General features: G+C 38.9%; 2 protein-coding genes across 2 annotated transcripts; one reads left to right on the top strand and one right to left on the bottom strand.

Moving 5' to 3' along the window:
• Window positions 1-4,427: 4,427 nt before the first annotated feature.
• On the bottom strand, window positions 4,428-7,241 carry LOC134301931 (uncharacterized). Its single transcript, XM_062986872.1, has 2 exons — window positions 7,206-7,241; window positions 4,428-6,489 (listed from the first exon to the last, which is right to left on the bottom strand). The coding sequence occupies exon 2, from the start codon at window positions 6,471-6,473 to the stop codon at window positions 4,428-4,430; it is 2,046 nt and encodes a 681-aa protein (XP_062842942.1). The 5' UTR covers window positions 6,474-6,489; window positions 7,206-7,241.
• A 7,165-nt stretch (window positions 7,242-14,406) lies between these two features.
• Window positions 14,407-15,557, top strand: si:dkey-85k15.6 (uncharacterized). Its single transcript, XM_062986884.1, has 3 exons — window positions 14,407-14,429; window positions 14,656-14,936; window positions 15,139-15,557. Exons 1-3 carry the CDS (start codon window positions 14,407-14,409, stop codon window positions 15,552-15,554), a joined length of 720 nt encoding a protein of 239 aa, XP_062842954.1. The 3' UTR covers window positions 15,555-15,557.
• The last annotated feature ends 3,582 nt before the right edge of the window (window positions 15,558-19,139 follow it).

Genomic DNA, 19,139 nt, shown 5'->3' on the forward strand with positions numbered 1-19,139 from the left:
CTTTTCTTGATGTCTGCTAAAACAAAAATGAAGTTTTCTTTTTTTGTGTTATGCATAATATTACAATTTTTCTTAATCGCTAAAACACTAAACCCCATTCTTGGAACACATCTGTCAACTGCCAAAACGTGTCTATTGAATGTATCACTCTTTTCACAAAACCTTAAACCATTTCCTCCTAGTTTGACAAAGTTAGAAAAGAGAGATTAAGATGGTTTGGGCATGTGCAAGGTAGAGATAAATGTTATTTCAGGAAAGGGTGCCACCAGGCAGGAGGAAGAGAGAAAGGCCAAAGAGGAGGTATATGGATGTGGTGAGGGACAACATGCAGGTGGTTGGGGCGACAGAAGAGGAAGTCAGGGCAAGATATAAAAGAATGATTGGTTTACTGATTAGTAGGTTTGGATGGTAACATCATTATTATTATTTTGTTGCTGCTACCACTGCTACATCAGAGAGGTGATGTCTGCATCTCAAGCAGTAAATTAGCTTGTCAGTATATTTTGTCTAAATTTTATCACCTTATTCTCATGCACAGTGTTAGGTGATCTTGATGTATCATCAGAGGTCGTCAGTCACTAAATGTTACTATGAAATATCTGTAGGTTGGAACCAGTGAGCAGCAGCATCTAGAGAGTATCACTTAACACTGCCAGGCCTAGGGTTAGGGTTAGGTTCAGTGGGAACCATAATGTGTTAAGATGGAGACAAAGCCAATAAAAGGTTTAAAGGAACCACAAGGCAAACACCACACCAGAGACAAAGAGATAAGGGTCATCAAAATAAAAATACTCAGGAGCAGGAGGAACGGAAGAGGAGCAGCAAGGGGGTCCGAGGGCTGGGATGAAGGCAGGAGGAGCTCGGGAGGAGCAACGAGGGAACCAGAAGGCTGGGAAGGAGGCCGGAGGAACTGACTGAACCTGTTAAGGCAGGAGGGTGGCAAGGATCTGGGGGTCCAGGAGAGAAGAAGACTTGGATCAAAAACGAAGGAAGCAGGGAATCCAGGAAATAAAATGATTGGGACAGGGTATGGTACAGGTTACTGAGGATGTTTGTCTGGTAGCACAAAATGCTAAGTTTTGTTTAGTTTGTTCCATTTGCTTAAAAAAATATGACTTTCAAACAGAACTTTCTGTTCCAAGATAGCATTTGATGGTTATTATTGAGTATTAAAGTTCTGTATCAATTGTACTACAATATAAATGTTTTATCTGTTTTGTTAGAGGCCCCGTAAAGGCTGTGTTTTCATTTAAAGTGTGTAAGCATTTTCTAAAGAGGAAACTGAACTACAATAGCCTATTGTTCTGTACGCTCTATACCAGGGAAGGACAAACTTAAAGTGATCTTATCTCTTGAGAAATGAGCTGCAAAATAAGGATCACAATGGAACAATGTGTACAGATGTTTCCTGTTCTAGCTACACAGACAGTGTGAGAGCTGACTGAACAGGAAAACACCACAAGTCTTGCACTTTTGCTGAAAGGAAAATACTCTTGCTCAGCTAAATCGTGGGAAAGCTTTGGTTGACTAGTTCTAGAGAAGGAGGAGTCAGCCCTTTAGGAAGGAACCACACACCCACAGGGAACGGGACTTCTGCATACAGCTGCCGTGTGTGTGTGTGAAGTGCCCTGGGCCCAGAATTACTTTTACCAATCTGTATATTTGATACTTAATAAATTGTTTCTCATAACTAATCAGTATTTGTCCTTCTTTCCTGGATAAAAGAACAAAATTAGCAATTTGCATAAAGAACTTCACACTGCTCACTGTCAATGGTTTAACAGTGTGCTTATGTTTCTGGTGTAAAGAGTTCATGTTTATTAAACTCATTGCAGTATTTACACACAACTTAGAATTTCTCCTGATGTGATGCACAATCGGTTAGAAGAGGTGACCCAGTACAAGTTATTATTTGAGTATTTAAATATTATGTTTTCCTTATGAATTATTGTTTAGAAACAATAGACCAGCATCTGGGTAAAAAATCTAATGATCTAGGATTGAATGCAGATAAGTCATGATGCCTACTGGGAAATCTACCTCCACAATAAATGTTGGTCCTGTCATCTTGTGGTATTGTGTTTGTTTGCTTTTGACATTAATTATGTTACAAGAAATCCCCAATCTCCTGCACATCAGCACCAGTTAGTTATTAGTATAAACACACTGAAACGGCTTAAACTGGGTTTATTTAGAAGAACGTGGCAACCGGTGCGCTCTGTGTCTGCATCGTCGCCTGTACTTCAACTGAGCCTTATGGACTCGTACGATAAACTAAAGCCGTATGGCATCGCTATAAATGATTCATGTCATGTGGATAAAAGTGTGCAATACAAACAGCCACCCAAAAATAATTGCGGGTTATTGGATAACCACAATAACACTCAGTATAAGCTGCCCCCAGCACATGCGTGCCGATCCAGGTACTGAGACCCATGCTTCTCTGAACTGACAAGCCTACGACGGCTGCTCACTATCTGGCCATAATATTTTGACTTTATTCTCATAATATTTTGACTTTATTCTCATAATATTTTGACTTTATTCTCATAATATTTTGACTTTAATCTCATAATATTTCAACTTTAATCTCATAATATTTTGACTTAATTTTTATAATATTTTGACTTTAATCTCATAATATTTTGACTTTAATCTCATAATATTTTGACTTTAATCTCATAATATTTTGACTTAATTCTTATAATATTTTGACTTTAATCTCATAATATTTTGACTTTATTCTCATAATATTTCGACTTTAATCTCATAATATTTTGACTTAATTCTTATAATATTTTGACTTTAATCTCATAATATTTTGACTTTAATCTCATATTTTGACTTAATTCTTATAATATTTTGACTTTAATCTCATAATATTTTGACTTTATTCTCATAATATTTTGACTATTCTCATAATATTTTGACTTTATTCTCATAATATTTTGACTTTAATCTCATAATATTTTGACTTTATTCTCGAAATTAAAACTTAAAAATATTTTTTTACAGTGGCTCTAATACGCCATTGTAGTATAGACAATTGCATCAAGGTTACATGTTTTTTTACCATTTTGAGTTGAGTTAAATTAAAGTGTGATTAAACCACTTTTTATATACATTTTGGTGTTAATTAAGCACAATTCTTAGTAGAATTTACTCTGTCCATAGAGTAACTTCAAACCTATTTTTGACCAAATGTTACCTGAAATGTATTTAAATTCAACTCTGTAGGTGTTAAATGACACTATTATTTTTATTGTGTACAGACCCGGTTCTGGACCGCTTTGCTTGGGGTGGCAGTGAGAAAATCTGGGGGGGCTATGCCCACCCCAGCGCCCCCGTAGCGCCGGCTATGCCAGATTCGAACCTAGGGTGGAAAAATACATGCACTGCGCTCTGGCCATTGCTCTACACAAACTGCAGAGTAAGAGTCAGATTGTTATGCTGATATGCCTGAGCACACTAAGACTAAAACTGAACACTACTTAAAATAATAACCAAACAATACTTGCAATGTAAATTGTTCAGTGCATTTCCTCCAACTGTATTATTAGCAAAATATTGTGAAAATCTTTTATTTTTTATTTTTATAAATTAGCAAGAGCTTGGACCTGGGAACTCAAAGTATGTAAATATGCTACAATGGACATCTAAACACAAGTACCAAGCACAACACAATCACATTTAATCAAGAATGTATTTATTGTAAATTACATGCAAGCAGATTGTTTTTCATAAAGTACATAAAATCAATAACATGTAAATTCAATTTACTATTTTAAGATGGTAACTAAGAGCAAATTTTGTTTTGTGATTGAGATGATTTAAATGAAAATGTATTCAATGTATGCGTAATTCCAGGCCAGGCTGGGGGAGTTGGGTGTATAAAGGGGAGGGGGTAAAGGGGAAGGAGGTAAATAGGAGGAGGTAAATAGGAAGGGGTGGGCAGATTATAGATTATGGGGGGGTAGGAGGGGGTTGAAAGTTCGGTGAATATACAGATGTAGGTATACACATATGTATGTAATATAATTTCTCCATGTATGGTTTCTTTTTCGTCCCTAGATCTGTCTTCTTAAACCTTTTTCTTACTGTTGTATCACCTTATAAACCTAATAAAAAGATTTAAAAAAAAGAAAAAGAAAATGTATTCATGTATGTTTACACTATTAAGAACTTAAAACCATTACCTATGTGCAATCTGATTGTTAACATTTCAATGAGTGATTAGTACTTTACTGTAAGATTTAGATACAACAATGTGAAAACAGAAAAGCTTTGTAATGGTATCCCTATATACCACACAGTTATAGTGCAATAAATCTAATGATATAGAATATGATTTAATCTACTGAATATAGAATATACTGTAGGGTTTTTATTGGCTTTATTGTTTAACATGTATAATTTAGTTTTTTTAATTAAGCATATTGATCTTCATCTTCGTCTGTGAATCCGCTTTCGATAGCTGCTTGAATGCTCATCATCTCTTGAGGAGAAGCAGAGGGAAGAATGGCGAGCAACTCTTTGTCAATCTTCTCCAGTCTTGCATCAGTCTTCCTTTCAAACTTCTTCTTGTTCTTGATCACTAGATCTAAGATAGCCTTCTGAGCTTCATCACAGGACATCTGTAATTTTACACGCTCATGCTCAAACTCTGGCTTTTCTTTGTCCATGGCCATAAGTTTTCCTAGAGAACTGACTCTATCCATGAGGTGCTTATTGGACACCTCAGTGTAAGTTGAGGAGATCATGTGGACGAGGCTGGCGATGTTGGTGGCTTGAAAGGCTTGATTGTAGAGCAGGTCTTTAGAAAAGAGCTTTGCATCATAGGAAAGTGATTGTGTTTTCTCAGTTGTGGTGGCAAAATCCTTCAGGGTTCTGGTTAGACTGGTTTTTACAATGTTGGACACCATCTGAAAGAAGCGCACCATCTTCTCCCACTGCTCCTTTACTCTACCCATAGCATCCATACCTTTGACCAGCATTTTTATGGTGGTGTAAAAGTCAATCTCTTTAACCTCACAGTTTCTCATGGTGACCAGGATTTCAGTAAGCTCTTTCTGATTCTTCTTCATGGTGTCCATACTCTTGTCATACGTCTCTCGTGTCTTGTTTAGTTGAGCACGACTCTGCTCTATTTGGAACCTGGTATTGTCGGATGCCCCTAATCTCTCAGACTTACTTTCTTGCTTAAACATCATTGGTGGTTTGGGAGTCAGGGCAGGGGTCTTTGTTACATTTTTGCTTTTGGTGTCAAACACACAGGCAGATTTATACAACTTACTGATTCTGTTTATTAGATCCATTGTTTCTGCTTCTTCACATTTTCCATCTGGTGCATACTTTGCTAGATCTTGACAGATCTCAATGCCATCATCACACAGTTTCTGGGCTTGATCCTTTGGTTTACAGTCTGGGATATTTGCTAGACCGCTTTTAATTCTTTTAAACTGCTCTTCTATGAAGTCTGTTTTTGTAGATTTGTGTCTTTGGTCATACAAGTCTTTCCAGTCAATTGTATACTCCTGTACAAACTGCCGAATAATGTTAGTGCACGTTAGGATTTCTGTAGATTTGCTATAGATGGTAATTTTATCAATACAATCGGCAGATTCTTTTTGTGCAAACTGAGTTACTGTGTCAACAATTATTGTTGAGGCTTTACTTATGTTGTCTGACATTACAGTTGTTATTCCAGTAATTATTGCAGACACACTATCAGTCATTGCTCTTTGAAAATCCATAGCCATCATTTGCCATCCACTGGGAAGGGAATCCATTACTTTGTTGTAATTAGCTCGTGTATCTTGTAGTTCCTCTTCCAGGGCTTTAACTGCCCTCTTAGAGCATTCAACAGCTTCTTCTGATGACGCTTTCCTCAATTTTGCCTCCTCAATTTTTTTCTTCATTGCTTCCTTCTCCTCTCCATAGAAGTGCTCAGCATTTACACAAGCTTCGAGCAGTTCTTGGATAATATTGATGACATCAGTGAATCGCTTTTCTGTTGCATTAGCCAAATCAAGACAGTCATCAGCTACAAGACGGATGCTTTCCAGCTGATCAGGAAGGTGGGCTTGAACAACCTCATCATTTCCTTGAAACAGGATCTTCACAGCAGTCTTCATGTAATCTGGGACTGTAAGGGTGTTGAGTCTAATCTGGTCCATGTTCTTATGGGCCTCGTTGAAAGCCCACCAGCCAGAGTTACACACCTGCATGAGACAGGCCCGAAATGAATCTGGATATTTAATGTACTGGTATCCATTCTTCGGTGGGTTTTTGTTGATGGAGAAATCTACTTTAGAGGAGATAAAGACCAGCTCTCCCAGGATGGCTATGGAGAGTGGAGCTGGAGCCAAGTATTCCTCCCAGTTAGCATACGGCTGCATTACTAGCTTAGTCTGGTTTCTCATCTCCTCAGCTGTAGTGAGGCTTTGACTTTTCTTTGCAATTTTGGAATTCATCTTTTCTTGATGTCTGCTAAAACAAAAATGAAGTTTTGTTTTTTTGTGTTATGCATAATATTAACATAAACGTTACTGAAGTTACTGTAAAAAATACTACAATTATGTTACCTGGAATAGGTGAAATAATACTATTCATAATAATACCAGTTTATTCATTACACAAACTAAAATAAGAAAAATGTCAGAAATAACAATTTTTGGCTCTTCGTATTGTGGATGCACATTTTTGAACATATTCAATGTTTTGAGTATGTGTTTTTACTCTTTTCAGGTCATAGGGAACGCATTCATTTAACAATGTGATCAGTGAGACATGCAATGAGCACAAAAAAGTGAAATTTTCTTCTTTTTTTTTTTTTTTTTTACATTGTCTTCTACAAGGTATACAACAATCCATTATTGCGGAAAGAAACAACTCACAATGGGTCTCTCATTTCTACACTGAACACAATAGGATACTTCGAAATCTAATAAGTGTTCACAATAACATACAAATAACAATATAAATCTAACACATTATCAGTGTTAAAAATAATAATATTAGGACATTTTTGTTCTTCATAGAGAGGTGCCATCTAGAAGTTATTTTAAGAGTTATCCAGATTGGAAAGTTCATATAATGGATGATATTTTAACTATAAATTTGATTGAATAAATATTAAAAAGTGACGAATTTTAAAGGATTAAACCTGTACAATAAGTAATATCAGTAAAGTAAGTAAAATCTACCTTAAGCCCTGATATCACAAAGTCTTCCAGTGAAGAGGTGATGAAGTTTCTCTGATGGATGTGCTGATCCACTGGTAGAGTCAGTAAACTGAAAGTGAATACGAATACGAATACTTTATTGTCATTGCACATTGTACTTGTACACTTATACAACGAAATTGAAATACAACACCCCCCCCCCCCACCCCCCACCCCCCCTCGGTGCAAGGAAAAAAAAAAAACAACCACAGCAAACAATAGTACTAGTATATACAAATATAAATATAAAAAAAGCACTTAAACAAAACCGAAGCAGGAAAAGAAAAAGAAGCTATTGCACATGTCCAATAAATGTCCAATTAAATTTTTTAAATTATAAGTTGCACATGTCCCATTAAAGTGAATGAAATTGCAATTGCACAATACCCGTTGAATGACACATGATGTGTCACATGTTTGTGTTTAACAGAGCTATGGCCCTGTTGTAAAAACTGTCTCTCAGTCTATTAGTCCTTGTTTTGATTTGCCTGTACCGTCTACCCGAGGGCATCAGTTCAAACATTCGGTACCCTGGGTGTGTGCTGTCTTTTTTAATTTTGTGTGCCCTCCTGAGACAGCGGGTGCTGTAGAGCTCCTTTAGTGATGGGAGAGATGGCCAATGATTTTCTGGGCGGTGTTGATGACCCTCTGTATGGCCTTCTTGTGTGCTGTGGTGCAGCTGGAGAACCACACAGAGATGCAATAGGTCAGCACACTCTCCACGGAGCAGCGGTAGAAAGCAGTCAGCAGATCTTTCCTCAGGTTGAGCCTCCTGAGGATCCTCAGAAAGTGGAGGCGCTGCTGGGCCCTCTTCACTACCGCCGAGGTATTAGAACTCCATTGGAGGTCTGCGTCCATATGCACCCCCAGAAACTTGAAGCTGGGTACCCTCTCCACACACTCCCCGTTAATCCAAATTGGATGCAGTTCAGACTTCCTCCTCCTGAAGTCTACAATTAGTTCTTTGGTCTTGGAGGTGTTGATGACCAAGTTGTTGTCTGCGCACCACCCCACTAGCCTTTGGACCTCCTCCTTATATGCCGTTTCATCGCCATTAGAGATAAGTCCAACCAGGGTGGTGTCATCTGCGAACTTAATTGTGACGTTGTCTGGATGGCTACTGACACAGTCGTACGTGTACAGGGTATAGAGTAGTGGACTCAGCACACAGCCCTGTGGAGACCCAGTGTTGAGTCTGAGGGCTGTGGAGAGATGTGAGCCGACTCTAACTCTCTGTGTACGGTCTGAGAGGAAGTCTCTAATCCAGCAGCAGATGTTGGTTGAAAGTCCAATGTCCATTAACTTTACAGTTAGTTTTTCCAGGAGTATGGTATTGAAGGCCGAGCTAAAGTCTACGAAGAGCAGCCTGGCATAGCGTCCCTGCAGTTCCAGGTGAGAGATGGTGGTGTGTAGCGCTGTTACTATGGCATCCTCTGTAGATCTGTTAGCTCTGTATGCGAACTGAAGTGGGTCGAGGGTGGGTGGGAGGCAGGACATGATGTGGCGTTTCACCAGTTTTTCAAAGCACTTCATGACAATCGGTGTCAGAGCGACTGGTCGGTAGTCATTAAGGCTGCTGATGCTGGTCTTTTTCGGCAGTGGTATGATTGTGGCCTCCTTCAGACATGGTGGGATGAAGGACTGGGACAGTGATGCATTGAAGATCTTGGTAAAAATCCCAGCTAACTGATCTGCACACTCTTTGAGGACCCTCCCGGTCACTCCGTCTGGTCCAGCAGCCTTTCTGGGGTTTACCGCCCTCAGTGTGCACCTCACCTCATGTTCCTGCACCACGAGGCTGTAGCTGCTGCAGTCGGATGGTGGGGCTGCTGCTGCCTCTGAACTTTCCACCTCGAAGCGTGCAAAGAAGTGGTTCAGCTCCTCCGCAAGCGCCGGGTCGTCCTCAGCCATCGTGATGTTGCTGGACTTGTAGTTGGTGAGATGCTGGACTCCCTGCCACATTTGCCTAGTGTTGTTGGTTTCAAAATGGTTCTCGATCTCACTTTTGTACTCCATCTTGGCTTTCCTGATGCCTCTCTTCAGGTCAGCTCTAGCGGCTCCGTACTGCAAACCATCTCCAGACCTGAAAGCGATGTCCCGTTGTCTCAGCAGGACCTGTACTTCTTTGGTCATCCAGGGTTTTTGGTTGGAATATGCCCGAATACGTTTGTCCACAGTGACATTTTCAACACAGAAGTTGATATAAGAGAGCACAGTCGTGGTGTGTACCTCTAGGTCCTGATGTTCAAAAACACTCCAATCTGTGCTCTCAAAACAGTCCTGCAGCTGATGTGATGCCCCCTCTGGCCATGTTTTTACAGTCCTTGTGGCTGGTGGAATTCTCTTCCTGCAGGGTGTGTATGCAGGGATCAACAGCATGGAAATATGGTCTGACAGACCCAGATGTGGTAAGGGGTTTGTCCTATAGCCTTTCCTGATGTTGCTGTAAACTTTGTCCAGTGTGTTTGCACCCCTAGTTGCACACTTAATGTGCTGTTCGAATTTCGGTAGCACTGTTTTTAATTCGGCATGGTTGAAATCCCCCGCTACTATGTGCACTGCGTTGGGATATGAGTTCTGTTGGTTACTTAAAGCGTTATGTAGCTCACCCAGAGCCCGGTTAGCATTAGCATCGGGTGGTATGTATACGGCCGTTACCATAGCGACAGTAAACTCGCGAGGTAGATAGAATGGTCTGCATTTAACAGTTAAATATTCCAAATCCGGGGAACAATGGCTGTCTACAGTCTTTGCATCTTTGCACCAGCTGTTGTTTATGTAGATGCATAATTCCCCTCCTCTGCTCTTACCGGAATCGCCGTTTCTGTCGTAGCGGTGAGCCGTGTAGCATGCTAACTCGATAGCCGAGTCCGGTATGGTGGGCTGCAGCCAGGTCTCTGTAATGATCGCAACGCTGCAGTTCCGAAGACAGTTATTATCGGCAAACTGTAGCCTCAGTTCGTCGATCTTGTTTATTATGGATCTGGCATTTGAGAGGAAAATGCTGGGAAGCGGCAGTTTAAACGGTTGTCTTTTTAGCCGTGCTAGCGGACCGGCCCTGCAGCCGCGCTTCTGTTTCCTTTGTTTTCGTTTCCTCCTGGGCTTACCGCTGGGTAAAACTATCCACGGAGACCCCGGAGTCCTGACTATTTCTCCCGGTATATCGTGAAAGCTGTGATAGTCCGATGAAATAATCCTTTCACAGCGGAATCCCAGGTCCAGGAGATCCTGACGACTATAAGCCCAACAAACTGTAATATTTACAATAAAAAAATTAAATAAATACAATAAAAAAAGTGCCGAGAATGGAGAGCTGCGAGCCGCTGCGTCTGTGCGCGCCGCCATCTTGTTTACATTTGTGTTTTTATAACCCTATACTTGTCTCCTCCCTGTTTCTAAATGCATTAAATTCAATCATACACTACAAGTGCAGTTTACAAGTACCTACCACTTTCAACAGCCTGTTTTTGGTGACTGAAGAAGGAGCAAAAGCTTTACAAGGTTAGACAATTCTACATTTACAAACTTACTATAAAACATTTTTCATTTATATTGAACCTTTTTATTTATTAAAGCATTTTTATTTTATTTAAGCATTTGCTTGTTTATTTTGCTATGAAATCTATTTATATAAGCTATTCAGCAGATAAATTTAAATAGAATAACCTATTAGTGTTATAAACACTGTAAAAGCAGTGAGATACTAAAATCACTTGACAGACAAAAATGGTCAAATAATCTTAATCACATTTATGTACAAAATTACGCATTTATTTCAGGGATCCTTTTATTATCATTCTGTATGTTCACAGAACCACTGAATAAAATAAAATGACTATAAAAAAGGAAAAAGACAAACAGTAAAAATAGAACATTGTATCATGACAATACAGACCAGTAGCAAAGCACATCTACAATAAGCACACACTGGAAATTATATTAAACATTAATATCATTATCATATTAAAGGTTGTTTCTCTTTGTGTTATTTCATGTGACTCTTTAGATCTAATATAGCAGTGAGCAACCAAAAAGACCTTACTTAGTTTACAGTAACTAACATAATCATATTACAATTTATCTATTGGGTTTTTTAGTAGGGCTGGGCAGTATATTGCAAATATCGATATATTCAATATTACTTTGTACACGATGTTAAAAATGACCATATTCGATATATCGAGTATGTGTAGAATACACAGGCTACCATTTGAGAACATTTAAAACAGAGCATAAAAGCGCTGCGCAGAACACTTTCCTTTGTGTATGAGTGGGTGGGCGCGTGCACGCACACACAGGGAAACTGAATCATTGAGTCAACGAGTCAGAAACGACTCTTTTCAAATGAATTATTCATTGGAATCGAATCAGGGAGCTGTACTCTTATCTATGGTAAAGATTTATTAATTTTGCTCACTCTGTTTCAGTTCATTTGTTGAAGAGATTCAGATGTAAAAACCAATCAGAGCTTCCAAATTCAGAGTTTGGGCAGAACTTCAATCTTTTCACTGGTTGCTGTATAAGTTACAGCTTATGCCAAGTTCACGCTACACGACTTTCCAAGTCGTCAGGTCGCTGTACAGCTCACACTACACGACTTTCCAAGTCATCAGGTCGCTGTACAGTTCACGCTACACGACTGGATCGCTTGTAATCAGGAGTCTTTCAAGTCGGCATGACTTTCACACTACACGACTGATTGGCGATAGGGGGTTTCACACTACACCATCTATCACCAACTGGAATCGCAGGCGAGCTTCTCTGGTCTCCCAAACTACGTTTTGTCACGAAAACAAACGCAAGAAGTGACGAGGGGTTTAATGATACCACGTCCAAAAATGCACGTCAACAAGTAGCGAGCAATCAAAGTGTTTGTGCGCTGATGTGCAGCGTAAAAACAAAGAGGAAAAATAAATAATTCTGAGTAGATTTGTAGAGAATGACAAGGTCAGAAATACTGTAAAACTTGTGTGTGCTGATGTATTCTGATATAAACTATATTTTGCCCCTGTCCCACCTTTTTAAATGTCCTCCCCTGCATTTCCACTCACCCCGTATCTTGCGTTCTCATTGGCTGTTTGACATAGCACTCATTGCTAGTTGTGAGACTCAGATCCAGATATTTGACAAGCTAGATATATTTCCTCAGTCGCAGAGTGCTCAGCGAGCTGCTCGAGTCGAGATGTTGGGTAGTTCACACAGCGATTGGTAGCCGAGTTTCGAGCGTCGAGCGAACACCGAGTTGCTCCCGAGCCGGCAATTCTGCTGGTTTGTTTGATTTAAAAATTGTCAAAAATTAATACAAATACAGCCTTATAATAATACAAAATATAAACACTGTAAGTCTGTCGAAATGTATCAGAACTACAGTATTTTGTGTTTTTCAATTTATGAAGACTTATGAACAAAATAAGCTAAAATACAGGCAGTGGCCTACCATTGTACTTTAAGTTTACATTATATTAGATCGTATATCGCCACTTCTCAAAAGCATATTAAGATACAGTGGTGCTTGAAAGTTTGTGAACCCTTTAGAATTTTCTATATTTCTGCATAAATATGACCTAAAACATCATCAGATTTTCACACATTTCCTAAAAGTAGATAAAGAGAACCCAGTTAAACAAATGAGACAACAATATTGTACTTGGTCATTTATTTATTGAGGAAAATGATCCAATATTACATATTTGTGAGTGGCAAAAGTATGTCAACCTTTGCTTTCAGTATCTGGTGTGACCCCCCTTTGCAGCAATAACTGCAACTAAACGTTTCTGGTAACTGTTGATCAGTCCTGCACACCGGCTTGGAGGAATTTTAGCCCATTCCTCCGTACAGAACAGCTTCAACTCTGGGATGTTGGTGGGTTTCCTCACATTAACTGCTCGCTTCAGGTCCTTCCACAACATTTCGATTGGATTAAGGTCAGGATTTTGACTTGGCCATTCCAAAACATTAACTTTATTCTTCTTTAACCATTCTTTGTAGAACGACTTGTGTGCTTAGGGTTGTTGTCCTGCTGCATGACCCACCTTCTCTTGAGATTCAGTTCATGGACAGATGTCCTGACATTTTCCTTAAGAATTCTCTGATATAATTCAGAATTCATTGTTCCATCAATGATGGCAAGCCGTCCTGGCCCAGATGCAGCAAAACAGGCCCAAACCATGATACTACCACCACCATGTTTCACAGATGGGATAAGGTTCTTATGCTGGAATGCAGTGTTTTCCTTTCTCCAAACATAACGCTTTTCATTTAAACCAAAAAGTTTTATTTTGGTCTCATCCGTCCACAAAACATTCTTCCAATAGCCTTCTGGCTTGTCCACGTGATCTGTAGCAAACTGCAGACGAGCAGCAATGTTCTTTTTGGAGAGCAGTGGCTTTCTCCTTGCAACCCTGCCATGCACACCATTGTTGTTCAGTGTTCTCCTGATGGTGGACTCATGAACATTAACATTAGCCAATGTGAGAGAGGCCTTCAGTTGCTTAGAAGTTGGGTTCCTTTGTGACCTCGCCGACTATTACACGCCATGCTCTTGGAGTGATCTTTGTTGGTCGACCACTGGGCAGGGTAACAATGGTCTTGAATTTCCTCCATTTGTACACAATCTGTCAGACTGTGGATTGGAGTCCAAACTCTTTAGAGATGGTTTTGTAACCTTTTCCAGCCTGATGAGCATCAACAACTCTTTTTCTGAGGTCCTCAGAAATCTCCTTTGTTCGTGCCATGATACACTTCCACAAACATGTGTTGTGAAGAGCAGGCTTTGATAGATCCCTGTTCTTTAAATAAAACAGGGTGCTCACTGACACCTGATTGTCATCCCATTGATTGAAAACACCTGACTCTAATTTCACCTTCAAATTAACTGCTAATCCTAGAGGTTCACATACTTTTGCCACTCACAAATATGTAATATTGGATCATTTTCCTCAATAAATAAATGACCAAGTATAATATTTTTGTCTCATTTGTTTAACTGGGTTCTCTTTATCTACTTGTAGGACTTGTGTGAAAATCTGATGATGTTTTAGGTCATATTTAGGGTTCACAAACTTTGAAGCACCACTGTGAGTTTTTTAGTCATATCTCACAGCTCTAGTTTTTAGATGTCCTTATTATACTTTTTTATTTTTATTATTTATCACTTTCTGTTCTATCATTTTTATAGGTTAACATGAGCCAAACACTTTCATCAGAGTAAGTGAAATACCATTCATAGTAATAATTCTTTGTTACATTGTCTTTAAATATAGTTGCAAATTAACTATGTTTAGTTATGACATTTTAATAAAATTTTCAAGTTTTCTACAGAAAGAAAAATCACATAAAATTAAATCATCATAAAATTAAAGTTGTACTTTTATACTTTCTTCATTTTTTGTATAATGAGCTGTTTCTTTTTCTCCTTTTTTCATTTCCACAGAGTTGTTTTGAAGAATATTGAGGATGCTGTTATTGTCCCATTAAAAGATGGAATCAGCTCCCTCAGCAGGGTCTATCAGGCTCTGGTTGATGCAGACATAGATCCTGTTAGTGGAAAATGCTTCAACTACGACTACATTAGAACACAGATTGTTCAGGTCCAGCAGAACATGGAGCAATCAGAACAGGCAGCCAGTACAGAGCTGAGGTTTCTGGACAAACGTCTGGAAAGCCTAATAAAAGATGAGGCAAAACATGAGCTAGACATGGCTGTTACCAAATGTGCTTTATACAATTTGAGAGCAGATAAGATGTCTAATGAAAAATTACTGAGTGAATTAGTAACTGTAGGTGCTGTACTTTTAGTTCTACCAAGCTTTATAGCGATTGCTGGTGAGGATTACACTATTGATGTAATGTTTCAATATTAGAAACAATGTTATGTCCACTGGTTATATCTGAGTAATTTATTTTGTTTCTGCAGGTCTTGGCATGCTCATTGGTGGTGGAATAGAAGGTCAAGCATTAGATGCTATAAAAATGGCTAAAGAGGAGGTAAAAAAGTGTGAGGATCTCATAAAAAAATACAGATCAAAGGTATCTGACTATGAGATCAAGATTTTCCAGACTAAGCAGAGCATCGTTCAGAAAAATGACAAGCTGGAGAAGATTTATAAAGATATCCAGCAAATGAAGAAGCAGAAGGAAGTTCTAGCTGAGTTTCAGTACAAAGTGAGACGTGCTGTTCACCTCCTGGGTGTTCTGAGTGCCAGAACCAGTGTGGCTGAACGACAAACCCGCAGATTTATTCTTCAGGAGCCAGTTATAAGAGTGATAGAAGAAGTGATAAGTGTGACTAAAGAAATCACAGAGATTGAGTTCCTCAATATAGCAATATAAATATTAAAACGTATTTCAACAAGAAAAACTGATGGCTGCCAACAATCTGCTAGTCCTACAAAATAATGCAAAGTAAACTTGACTGATTTTAATACTTGTGTTACAAAACATTACCTGAAATGAATATCAGAGATTTGTTGGCTTTTCACCTGATTTTGTAGTGTACCTGTTGGAATTTGTGCTTAATCAGACAAAAAAAGCATTTGTGAGGTCAGGCATTGATGTGGGATGGGAGGGTTTGGTTAACATTAATTTAATTTCAGATGTGTTCAGTGCAGGGTTTAAAGTCAGGATGCTTTGCAGGCCACTGAAGTTCCTTAACACCAAAACTGGTAAACCACTCCATTATGGACCTTTATTAAAAATAAAAAGTATAATAAATACATATTTATTTTATTTAGTGGTTCAGTGAATATGTATAATGATAATGAAATGATGCCTGAGATAAATGCATAATTTTGTAAATATATTAAATATTAATTAACCATTTTTGTCTGTCAAGTGATTTTAATACCTGATTTTAAGACCCTTGAGTTACGAACGTTTTACCATAGGAATGCAGGCACTAGGGCGCCTAAATGCAGGCACTAGTGCCCAGGTGGCACAGCAGGATATTCCGCTAGCACACCAGCGTTGAGATTCTGAACTCCTCGGTTCGATACTCGGTGTTGCCACCGGCCGACTAAGCGCCGTCTAGCAGACATAATTGTCAGTGCCTGCGGCAGACACGTTTCTGCTAGGGCGGGATGACCGGACTATGTGGGTGGGGTCTTCAAACGGTGTGTAAGGACCCTGATGTGCAGAAAAAGAGGCGTTTGTGCAGAGTGCATAGGTGAAAAAGGATTCCGCTAAGGGCTGTACGCCAGTCGTCGGAGGTGTAAGCAGCAATATACCCACCTCGACTGCAATCAGGGATCCCCCAGCAGCGGAAGACAAATTGACTATGCTAAATGGGAGAAAAATGCATAAAAATAAATAGAAAGAAAAAAAAAAGAAATACAGGCACTTCCCTAAACTGTTGCTGCAAAGTTGGAAGCATATTATTTATTTCATGTCACTTAAATTATACTATCTGTTAGTAATTTGTTTAACAAACACTTGACCCCGAGATATTTAGGAGGGGTGTCCACATTTTTTAGACACATGAAATACCGGTTCATCAGTAACAGAGGTTCTGGATTCCCCTGGTGGTGATTGTGAGGTGATTCAGTGCTTGTGTGTTTAGTCCAGAACTGCAATAAAAGAATACATTCAAACAAAAAAACTAATTTATTTATTTATGAGCAAACAAGTGATTGTGATAATAAAAAGAAGAGAATAAAACACTTTAAATTGTTCCAATGTAGTTACTGCATGTTTCACTGTAAAAATGGCTAAGATATTTTTTGCACTACAGGGGGCGCTGTTTGGCTGAAATACAGAGTAAGTCAGCTCCTGGCTACCTGGTCCTGCATTAAATCATTCAGTTTTTCACTTGGGCCAAGGTAACTGCCTCTTTACCTTCTCATGGAGAAACTGGACTGTTCTGACCACCTGGAATTATGTAACTTATAAAGAAAACTTTCCGCTTAGCTGGATAAAGACAACAAGTTCTTTACCTTTATAAAGATAAACAGGCACTCCATGACTTCCTTGAACATGGAACATCACTTTTTGGTTAGCTGGAAACTTGCCACCCTTAATAAAGACAAGTGACCCCTCATCGAGATGAAGACAATTCGCCCATCACAATACTGTCTTTGTAAAGCAAACTACTTCATTTTAACCTCATCTGGGTGAAAATAACCGACCTTTACCTTCTTAAAGACGAACACTTGTCTTTTCTTACCTCAGATTTTGATATTCATAGGAAGTGACATCCTAGCTACCTGAAATATTGCTAATCACCCACATAAAGGCCTCTAAAAACATGAAATTTGTGTGTTAGAACTAGGGATGCATCAATACCATTTTTTCCCAACCGAGTACGAGTACAAGTACATGTATTTTAGTACTCGCCGATACCGATACCTATTTAGAATGATGCAATCTGGAGCATTATGGAATAGTGTAGTTTTTAGTGTAAAATAGTGCAGTGGAACAGTTGCTTGGGTTGCCATCACTAATTGTAAAAAAAAAAAAAAAAAAAAAAAAAAAACACCGCACAGACATCATTGAGAAAGCTTCTGACAAGCTAACGTTAACGTTCATTAATAAACGCACGTAATAAACGTTGTGCACATCATACATGCGATGCGATTCTGCTGATTGAAATATTTACTTTAAAAGGATAATACAGTCCGATCCCATCTGAGCCGATTCTATCAGCACATACATTCGTGGTTCACCTCGGTAAATCGTAAACGACTCTGAGTCGGCTCCCGCTCTGTGGTAATAACCAGTATAATTAAGCCTGAGCTTTATAATGTAAGCGAGTCACACAAAATGTTCTGTAGTAGTTGGTGTTTATTTACAACCGCATCATTTATTATAACAGTAAACACGGAGAGATGACTGAGAAAAGAAGCTTAAAATGAGTCGACTCCTGAATCACTTGTACACTGTGAACAGAGTATTGAACACAAACACGTCCTACAACCCCTGGCAAAAATGATGGAATCACCACTCTTGGAAGATGTTCTTTCAATTGTTTAATTTTGTAGAAAAAAAATAAATCACAAACATGCCACAAAACTATCATTTCTCAAACTGTCATCCCTCTGGCATTAAGAAACAATAAAAAAAGAAACAAATATAATAGTTGTGGTCAGTCACAATTGCTTTTTTTTAGATCAAGTAGAGGAAAAAAATATGGAATCACTCAAATCTGAGGAAAAAATTATGGAATCATTAGAAAACACTGCACCATTATTACTTTGTTGCACCACCTCTGGCTTTTATAATGGTTTAAACTCTCTGAGGCATGGAGTTAACTAATGACAAACAGTATTCTTCATCAATCTGCCTTCAACTGTCTCTTGCTGTTGCCAGATCAGCTTTGCAGGTTGGAACCTTGTCATTGACCATTTTCTTCAATTTCCACCAGAGATTTTCAAATGGATTGAGATCCGGACTATTTGCAGGCCATGCCATTGACATTATATGTTTTCTTGAAGGAAAGTTTTCACGTCCTTTGCCCTATGGCAAGATGCATTATCATCTTGAAAAATGAAGTCATCATCACCAAACATCCTTTCAACTGATGGAATAAGAAAAGCGTCCAAAATTTCAATGTGGACTTTGGCATTTATTGAAGACCATCTCCCCTGTGCCTTTACCCGACATGCAGGCCCATATCATCAACAACTGTGGAAATTAACATGTTTTCTTTAGTCAGTTATCTTCATAAATTTCATTGGACAGACACCAAACAAAAGTTCCAGCATCATCACCTTGCCCAATGCAGATTCGCGATTCATCACTGAAGATCACTTTTATCCAGTCACCCACAGTCCACGATTGCTTTTCTTTAGCCTACTTTAACCTTGTTCTTTTCTTTTTAGGTGTTAATGATGGCTTTTGTTTGGCTTTTCTGTATGTAAATCCCATTTCTTTTAGGTGATTTCTTACAGTTCAGTCACAGACATTGACTCCACTTTCCGGCCA

Source organism: Trichomycterus rosablanca, chromosome 2, assembly GCF_030014385.1.
Source record: "Trichomycterus rosablanca isolate fTriRos1 chromosome 2, fTriRos1.hap1, whole genome shotgun sequence".
NCBI lineage: Eukaryota > Metazoa > Chordata > Actinopteri > Siluriformes > Trichomycteridae > Trichomycterus > Trichomycterus rosablanca.

Bases quoted from the DNA above. Each gene is read 5' to 3' on its own strand.
- LOC134301931 (XM_062986872.1), bottom strand. From the start codon at position 6,473: ATGAATTCCAAAATTGCAAAGAAAAGTCAAAGCCTCACTACAGCTGAG.
- si:dkey-85k15.6 (XM_062986884.1), top strand. From the start codon at position 14,407: ATGAGCCAAACACTTTCATCAGA. The intron at 14,430-14,655 runs GTAAGTGAAATA...TCATTTCCACAG, and splicing joins AGCCAAACACTTTCATCAGA to AGTTGTTTTGAAGAATATTG. The intron at 14,937-15,138 runs GTGCTTTATACA...TTGTTTCTGCAG, and splicing joins AGACATGGCTGTTACCAAAT to GTCTTGGCATGCTCATTGGT.